At 36.2% G+C, this 9,804-nt stretch overlaps 2 protein-coding genes across 2 annotated transcripts; both read right to left on the bottom strand.

Moving 5' to 3' along the window:
• Positions 1 to 5,396: 5,396 nt before the first annotated feature.
• LOC106327872 (pentatricopeptide repeat-containing protein At3g16610) lies at positions 5,397 to 8,108 on the bottom strand. Its single transcript, XM_013766171.1, has one exon. The coding sequence runs from the start codon at positions 8,074 to 8,076 to the stop codon at positions 6,109 to 6,111; it is 1,968 nt and encodes a 655-aa protein (XP_013621625.1). The 5' UTR covers positions 8,077 to 8,108; the 3' UTR covers positions 5,397 to 6,108.
• Positions 8,109 to 8,384: 276 nt separating this feature from the next.
• LOC106338908 (kinesin-13A) lies at positions 8,385 to 8,864 on the bottom strand. Its single transcript, XM_013777778.1, has 2 exons — positions 8,754 to 8,864; positions 8,385 to 8,675 (listed from the first exon to the last, which is right to left on the bottom strand). Exons 1-2 carry the CDS (start codon positions 8,862 to 8,864, stop codon positions 8,490 to 8,492), a joined length of 297 nt encoding a protein of 98 aa, XP_013633232.1. The 3' UTR covers positions 8,385 to 8,489.
• Positions 8,865 to 9,804: the final 940 nt, after the last annotated feature.

Below are 9,804 nucleotides of genomic sequence, written 5' to 3'. Positions count from 1 at the left end.
GGACATCAATGTCGTGGACGTTTGTGACGGATTACCAACCAATTTCCGACGAAATCCAAAAATTTGAAGTCGTCGGAATTCCGTCGGTCATTTCAATAACTGAACAAACAAAGCGATTATCCACTCTATGTGCATAATCAAACAAGTCTTTCAAGTTTCTCCTCCTTTTGAAGCTTTCCATTATCCTTACAACGGGCTCACCCAGCACCCGCACTGACCTCTCTCTTCTAGCCTGTCTCGAAATACAAAATTGATTATAATTTGATTACAATTTTGTATTTACATCAAAGTATATATATATATAAACAATAAATTATTATTTTTAAACTTACACAACATAGGAATCATCAGCATTTAGAAAAAAAAAAAGTTCTACAAAAAAAAATTTCTCCTCCGGTGGCCACAGACAGAACAGAACAGCGGCGGCTTTAAGCTTAACTAAACTAGTTTTGGTCGGGATGTTCAAGTGGGCCGCTTTGGGCCTGGTCTGTTAAATACGTAACAATACCTTCTTCTTCAAGTAACCAACTCGTAGTGACCAGAACGCAAGATCACACGGATACTAAATCGGGACTTTCTTGCTTTGTTTTATCAAAGCCTTGGATTCAGAAAACAATCCTAATCTGTTTTACTGTGTCTGTGTTTGTTAACATCACTTGAAACAATGTCTCCAGCTAAATTGCGACAGTGCCTGACTTCCAAGAATACTCAAACCAATCTATCAGTTAAACATCAACCCAGCTACAACCCGGGTCAGGCCGTCTAATAGCATTGAGCAAGTGGAACGGTCGAACAAGATCAGAACTTAAAAATATAAAAAAAAATCTAGAACTTATATATAAATATTTTAAAATTTAGATATAATATTAAATTTAGAACTTATAAATTTAAAAAATAGGCCAAATATATATAAACAAAGCTATAAACTTCTAAAACTACTATATTATATTGTTAAATATACATTAAAAAAATTTTGAACATGGTTCATAAATAATTTGAAACGGCACTGCCCGGGATCTTGTGCAGCCCTGTTTTCTTCTGTGTCTTTCTAATACTCTCTGCATCTTCCCATCTTTCAACAATTGAATAGGTGTTGGATATAAGAACAAAGCTTCCTATTGTTCCTCCAAGACCCTGCATTTTTTTTACTGACTTTCACATACTTTGGTCTTTATATAAAGACAAATTTAATTGTATTAGATTTTGATCTATTGTTTAGTTTGAGCCTCTTTCTTCGCAGCCATTGATCACGCATTTATATGTTTGCTAATTGGATTTTTTTTCTTCTCATTATATGTTTTGATTTACGCATTTTAGTGCAATTCTTCTAAATGTTTTGAGTAATTCATATATGAATAATAATTTTGAGTTTTTGTTATTATTCTTGATTACTATTAACAACTAAAATGTGGTGAAAACATTAGTGTAACATAATGCTATTTATTTTATGTGGTATAGTGTGATATTTTCACACAAGGATATCATAATTGGATTGGGAGCTAGGGACTAAACGGAAACATCTATTCTGAATTATTTTTCATAATCATTTAAGGTTAAAAATTTGAAGACACGAAACAAATCTAAAATAACATAACTGGAAACCTAAATTGATAAATAAAGGCCCAAGATAAGTGGTTGATAGATAGACGTTATATCAGTTCACATTGTGTTCCACCATGTTTTTGGGCTTGTTACGTTTTGCAAATGCACATGTATAGGCATTTGCAGACAAGACGTAAAACACCAAGAACATTGGAGATTACATTAAAAAAAATGTCTGAATTTTTTTGGGCAAATGAAGATTTCAGTGAGTATAGTTTGCGGCCTAGAGAGAAATTAGAGGAGACTTGAGATGCAAGTAACAAGTTAGCTTCAATACCTTCAGGATGTGGTTTTAGTTATGCACAAAATCTGCTGTTTCAAAACAAAAGTTGCATCTACAGATTTGCTGTTCTAAGAATTGACAAATTACCAGCCTTTATCACTCTAATTTGAAAAACAACCTTTATCACAAATTAACAAACTTTATCACAAGTTACCTGAGCTGCGTTAACCAAAAAGCGGCAAGGAAAAGGGAAATGAAAACAAAGGGGTAACATTTGGGTTTGGCCAAGAGTAGCAGCTTGAGTGACCAAAACTCCCATGAAGGCATTTCTCTCGAAAAGAAAGAAACTTGGTGAGCTGAGGCTCGGCATAGACTCGGCAGAGAGAATGTGCGAAAAGATGAGGAAAAAGGGTCTAGGAAAAGGATTACACGGCTTTATGGTTGTAGAAACAGACGCGGAAAATCTCTTAGAAGCCATGGATTAGGTTTTGGAAAAGACCTAAAGGTTTTTACTCTAGGATTGTTATAAAAGTTTCTACTTTAGGATTGTAATAAAGTTTAGAGCTTTTGTATGAAGGTTACATGGACGAAGCTTCGGCAGTCTATGCCGTTACATCCATTAACAAGGAAAAACAGCTTAGCCCATTTCGTCAATTAACAATGAAGAAGATGAATGATTTTTGCAGACAAAGAAATGGTACAACTATGTAGACATCACTGGGTGGATTTTAGTAATCCCAAATCCGCTTCTAGAGTTTCTTCCAATGTATTCTTTGAGATAACCTATTCAATGTAATCGGTTCAATTGTACCAAACCAAGATCATTTTTTTACCTAACCAAGATCAGATTAATTTTAGTTTTTTCTTGGATTAACATCGAGTCAAAAACTGAAACCCGGGTATCCTTGTACATGCATGTAGTTAAAATAGTAGGAATGAAGACATATCACCCAAGTACTTGTCGCTATTAACCTCTAATATAGCTAAATCGCTTTTGTGGGCAATCTTCTTAACCCAACATTGTTTTTGATAGCTGGATTGTGCCTTTGCCATGTGGATAAATGTGACTTTATATTTTCTTCATTACTGAAGTAAGGGAATCATATTATTTTTGCTCAATTTTTGTCTTTCAAGATCTAAACTATTTGTTTGTGTTTGGATTGATTTTAATTTCCGTACGCTACTCTAGTGATTGTTTCTTCACCATCTCTCTCTTTTATTTATATTTTTATTAAGCTTATTTCTATTTCTGTAATTCATGATGTCTATGACCTAATATTTAGTTTTATCATGGTTAGATTATAGTAGGATGATTTGAATGTTTGATGATAATGATTTATGTTGCATTTTGTTAGATCTTTCATTTACATTATTTTCATGATAGTTTTTAATTTAATCATTCAAATTATAGATCATAAGGACTTTAAGGTCTCAATTGTGTTTGAGGAGTTCTCTTGAATTAAATTTTTATGAATTTTTCCTTTTTAACCAATAAAAAATGATATAAGGGTGAATTGTTTATTGCATATTGATTATGTAACTAGCATATAGAAATTTTAAAGTGGGGGTTTCTTGTTCTCTGTTTCAAAGTGGTGTTTTGTATTTAAGTTCTAGTAATATCTGATTTTAACTGAAAAAGTAGATATTTTACAGTGTGGTAAAACCGATACTAATATAACATAGCCATTTTATATCTTATTTCGGCATATAGCTCAAAATCTTCATAACAAATTTGTAAACATTAAAAAGAAAAAACTCAATTTATCAGAGATATTATACATGTCACATCAGCTTCGAAAAATCATTTTTAATAAATCAAAGATTGACAACTTCATTTCTCATTATCTATACTATTATGTTGTCCATATCATCAATACATGTTTAGATCAGTTGGTAGAGCATATGGCTCTTAACCTTGTAGCCATGGGTTCAAATTTTCACGGTTGGCGAAGTCTTACATTATGTAATATGTAAGAGACGCGAATAGAAAGCTCTCAGTTCAACATTTATTACAGTAATACTTAATCAATTAACAACATTGATTTTGTCTAGTTACAAACCAAACTACGACAACTACAATAACATATACACTGAAAATTCCAGCAAAGATCAGTTTTATGTGTTTAAAATACGATCAAAAAACTATTTACAGTTTCACCAATCCAATATTTTGTCGTCATCAATCATCACACCAATGGAGAAGCCTTTGAGGTGCATTGATCTGTGCCAAAAGTGACTACAATCACAGTCACATCATCATGATAATTTTGCCTCCGTCCAGTCGGAACGTTCATCAATTCTTCCAACGTGAAACCTACAATCATTATTTTAAGGTTGTTATAGATAACTAAAATTGCAAAGAAAAATTAAGCACTCGAAAGAAAAAACTTGCCAACACAAGCATCATCTTTATCAAACAAACCATGAATGGTAGCTACAAATGAAGCTATCGATTCGTTGTTGATGAGGAAATTGGACAAACCATCGCTTGCAACTATAACAAATTGTTTCCTGAAGATACTGTCAATGTCAATATTAGTTAAGCCTTGTAGTGGTAGAGAAGATCATCACCACCGATTCAAGCAACTTTTCATCAAATGAGATACGATGTTTTTCTATTTTACTCTGTTGTTCTTCCATATTTACATGCTGCAAAGCTTGAAAATCATTTTCCCTACCATCCTTCAACAGTGTTACCATGTCAGGGAAACTCTTCATATGAATTCTCAAAGTACTTTCTCACTAATGACATTTGTTGACTATTTCACTCTATTCATTTTTCCTAAAATGTTAATACAACACAATGTCATGACATCAGCTCATCTCAAGAAGACATTTGGATAACCAGCTATATAACAATTTTAAAGTTGCCAAAGATCACACACACAAACACCAAATTTAAGTATTGCCATAGAACACATAAATGAAAATAGAAAAGTTCCTACTTAGAAAGAACAACTTAACATAATAGATATTGCCCAAATTGTGTTTTCAAGATCTAAACTATTATCTAGTTGTGTTTCAATTGGTTTTTAATCTTTTATGCTACTCTAGTGATTAATTCTTCATCATCTTTCTGTTTTATATATTTTTTATATATATTTTCATTATGGTTATGTCTCTTTATTTGCAATTCATGATGTTTAGGACCTAATGTTTAGTTTGATCATTGTTAGAATTATAATAGGTTGATTTGTTTGTTTTTGATGATAATAATTAATGTTACATTTGTTATATCTTTCAATTATATTATTTTATGCTAATTTTTAGTTTGATCATTCAAATTCTACATCATACAGACCTTAATGTTTGAATTGTGTTTGAGGAAATGCTTTTGAATTAAATTTTATGAGTTATTCCTTTTTGACAAATAAAAATGATATAAAGGTGAATAGTAAACTTAATGAAATTATTTATTACTGCATATTTTGTTAAGAGTGAACCTAATCATTCCTTTGATACCTTATAACACAAATTGCTTTGATGCCAATTAAGGCCCCTCCTCAAAACTAAGAGAATTTGTGAAAAACAAACTAATAAAACAAAATACAAGTTACTTCAATTTTCTCTTCTTCTTTCTTTCTCTTCCCAACTGATGCTTAAATACAAAACTAAAGAAATAAAACATGAAACGTGGGAAAGAAGCAACACATCCTCAACTTAAGGAAACATATTCCCACTACATAAAAAGTAATATGAAAACTAATGGCCACGTTCACTTAGTATCTCATCATATTTGATTATGTAACTAGCATATTGGTTATGAACCCTGAGAATTCCCATGAGTTCATCGTTCAGATTTTCATGCAACGTATCTAGAGCACGAGTAATTCTAAGCTTTCCTTTGATTTTCTCCAACAATAACGATCATCAAGATGTTCAATTGTTCACTCAAGAGCCTAGCTTCTTCGATCCTCTGATAGTTGAACAGCTTGCAGCTTCCTTATTACCGTTGGATGTCGCTAGCACAGCTCTGCTATCATGTTGCGAAGATACTAAATCCGGTCTTTCTTCCATTTCTTGCTCAACCATCATTCTCCGCCTGAAACAGCGCACGGTTTTAAGCAGTCTAACCCTCCTTGTTTAAACAAATCAAACGAAGAAGAGTTTGACAACAATCCCGATTTCTCGCAAGGCTTTGCTTCATTTGGTGATCAAGCAACTGGAGGTGAAACACAATAGACTTATACAAAGCAGCATGATCCCTTCCATTGAATCCATCATAGATGGCGAAAAATTGTGACAGTGCCTGACTTCCACGAATACTCAAACCAATCTATCAGTTAAACATCGACCCAGCTATAACCCGGGATCTTGTGTAGCCCTGTTTTCTTCTGTGTCGTTCTAATACTCTCAGCATCTTCCCATCTCTCAACAGCTGAATAGGTGTTGGATAGAAGAACAAAGCCTCCTGTTGTTTCTCCAAGACTGTGCATCTTTGTCGACACTTTATCCCCAAGCTCCACATTCTTGTACGTCAAACAAGCAGAGAGAAGTGTACCCAACACATTTACGTCTGGCTTAAACGGCATCTTGTTGACATGATCATAAGCTTCATCCAGGTATCCGGCACGAGCTAGGAGATCAGCCATGCAATTATAATGGTCTATCCTTGGGGTGACGTTAAAATCTCCGCGAGACAGAGAGCTGAACACTTGTCTCCCTTCATCCACAAGTCCTGAATGGCCACAAGCAGACAGAAGAGCAAGAAAAGTCACATCGTCTGGGCTCACACCTGCGTTCCGCATACTATCGAACAGAGAAAGAGCTTCTTTGCCAAGGCCATGGTTTCCAAATCCAAACATCATTGTGTTCCACGAAACTGTATCCCGCTTATGCATGGTGTCGAAAACTCTCTTGGCGACATCGAGCTTCCCGCACTTTGTGTACATATCCATCAATGCGTTACAAATGGTTGTATTAACAGCATAGCCGTGAACAACACAGTACCCGTGGCAACTGAAACCGTGTCTCAAAGCAGCCAAGTGAGAGCAAGCGGTCAGAACACCTAGCAACGTTGTTATATCTGGACCAACTCCAGAACATTTCATATCACGAAACAGACACAGACTCTCTTCGGCGCGACAGTTCTCAACACAGCCAGAGATGAGAGAGTTATATGAAACAATATCTTTCAAGTCAATCTCACTAAACTTCCTATAAGCATCACATAAGCTTCCATACTTGGCGTAAAACGAAATTACGGTGTTTCCAACGGTTAGGTCTGAGATAAAGCCAGCTTTAACCGCGTAACAATGTACGCATCTCCCTCCATTCACATCTCCAAACCTCGCACAACCCATCAGAATAAGCCCAACGGCCACCGGCGTCACAACTGCCACATCTCCATGATCCAACATCTGCAAGAACAATCCCCCAGCTTCCATCATCATCTCATTTTCTATGTACCCTCCAATCATAGCACTCCATGTCACCTCATTCTTTAAACAGTTCGAATCAAAAACTCTCCTCGCGTAGACAATGCACTTGCTTTTCGAATAAACATCCAAGATCCCCGTCTTGAAAACAACATCATCACTAAACCCCATTCTTATGCAGTACCCATGAAGTGACTTCCCTTCTTTCAAAGCACAACTAGACCTTCCTAATGCAGGAAACATCCCAACGATGGTGGATAAATTAGGGCTCAGCCCATCTCTTCTACGCATATCCTTAAACAATGCAATAACATCAGCTAAACCGCAATACAAAGAAACCCCAGAAATCACAGCGTTCCAAGCAACAACATCTCTCTCCGGCATTTCGTCGAACACGTGGGTGGCCATATCGATTTCCCCACATTTAGCATAGAAATCGACTAGGGCAGTACACACATACAAATCATCACTAGAGCCACTACCTTTTGCATGCGTATGTATCAGCTTACCATCTTCTACCGCTCGCAGACCAGCACACGCCTTTAGGGCAAAAGGGTACGTGTACTTCGTGGGCATAACGCCTGTACTCAGCATCTTGTAATACAAATCCAAAGCTTTCTCCGGGTGATCGTTCGATGCGTAGGCTCTGATCATCACGTCCCACGGAATAGGATTGGTTCTTGGGTGAGGAATTTCGTCGAACGCGTGGCGTGCAAGTTTTACTTCGTTGCATGAAGCGTAGAGACGCGTTAGTTTGACGAGCACGGAAGGGGAAGTGAGCGTGAGGGCGCGTTTGAGAAGGTGCTGGTGAATGATCTGACCTAGGATTAGATTCTGTGATCCGATACATGAGTCGAGAAGGCTTAGAAACATCGGAGGAGTAGGATTCACTTGCCAAGTTCCCATCGAACCGTTGCGAAATCAATTATTTCAACCAATTTCTTGGTTATCTCCGGTTATACTCGGTTTGTAGAATTTAATCACATGTGGGTTTATACTTGGGCTTTACGTATGTGCTCAAACAAAAACAATACACTACTATTGTTGTGTCCACTTTTCGCAAGGATAGATAAAAATAAGAAACACAAAAGGTACAATTTTATAATAAAGATTTTAACAAATAAAATGAAATAAATTCACAAACACGATTCAAGAAGAGATCTTTTTTTTTTTATGCAGGAACTGAAACTAATATTTCATTTTCTTCATTCATTGTGTCCCAAGCAACTTTCACACTGAGACAACACCACACATAAGTCGTTCTTTAGTTTCCTTTCTTCTACCAACTACCGGGGAGGAACTCTCTTACGGCTCAGTATCTCTTGTTCCTTGAGACGGTGTTGGAACCGAGCTAGCCTCGCTTGGAGACTGACAAGCCCTGCTGCTTTCTGTGACAAGACAAAACTCTGTTCCGTTACATAGTTTTCTATCATGCTTCCTGGTTGGTCCACCTCCGCTAGAAGCTTCATTTCCTGATCAAGATATGTAAAAGAAATTAACAAAGCCATGATAATCTACAATCTAATAGTCACTTAGTTATGTTTACTTACCTCGCGAACAATCTCCATTGTATCCTCGATTTCTTTTCGGTATGCTGCTATTAGAGCTTCTTCTTCCTGAACCGGAGTTATCATAACTATCAGTATTAAGTTTTCTACCATTGCTTGTTAAGTGAGTATAATTTCACAGTTAAATGATGCCGAATTGAGAAGTTTAAGAACTGGGACTTGGACTTCTCCGAGATCTTTACTACTGAAGACCTGATCGCAGACCAATTTCACGATGAGAATTAAACGGCCTTCACGGGCTAACGTTTGATCGAGGGAAAACTTGACGGAGTGATTCCTCCAGTTAGATTTCGGTTTATAGGATTGGTTTAGTCTTGAGTGAAGTCTGTATATAAAACACACACTTGTACATTTTTACTAATTAATGAGAATGATATTATTTACTCATATGGTATCACAGCTATACATTCTCTAACAAACTTTTCACACATTGTCATCTTCATCGTTTCTTCGTCGGATTCTCACCAGAATCTCGCCGGAATTCATTCATCCTTCCTCATCAACTTCGATTCGTACTCCTCCTCACTTTCCTGTGCGATTTAAGCTCCAAATCAGCTGGATAGGATTCAATGGGAAAGAGAAATTGCAAATAATTAAATCACAACAAATGTGTTTCTAGTGGATAGTAGAAGATTTAACACTAGATAAAATAAAAATCAGTCTAAGCCGTTGATGTTGATTTCACAAAAACAAAGATATCAATAGTATTTTTTTTTTTTTTGGGTCTAAATATTAAGATTTATAACCATTTTCTGAGTTTTACATATTGCAAAACAACTTATTACAAAACCTGAAAAGAAAACAGAGCAAGAAAGGAAAAACAGAGCATAAAAGAAACATCATTAGCTAAAGGGATCAATGAACCAGAAATACAGTTCTAGAAGAGAGTGGGCATCCGATGGAGCCGGAGTAAGCGAGAGCAGCCTGTCTCTCATTTGCCGGTCCACGATCCTGAAGAACGCCGTTGGCCTGTGGCTAATTTCCCTGAAGATGCGGCCGTTGCGCTCTCGCCAAAGAGAATAGACAATAACCT

This window comes from Brassica oleracea, chromosome C1 (assembly GCF_000695525.1).
Source record: "Brassica oleracea var. oleracea cultivar TO1000 chromosome C1, BOL, whole genome shotgun sequence".
NCBI lineage: Eukaryota > Viridiplantae > Streptophyta > Magnoliopsida > Brassicales > Brassicaceae > Brassica > Brassica oleracea.
Note: the sequence above shows the minus strand (reverse complement) of the source record. Positions and strands in the feature narration are given on the sequence as shown.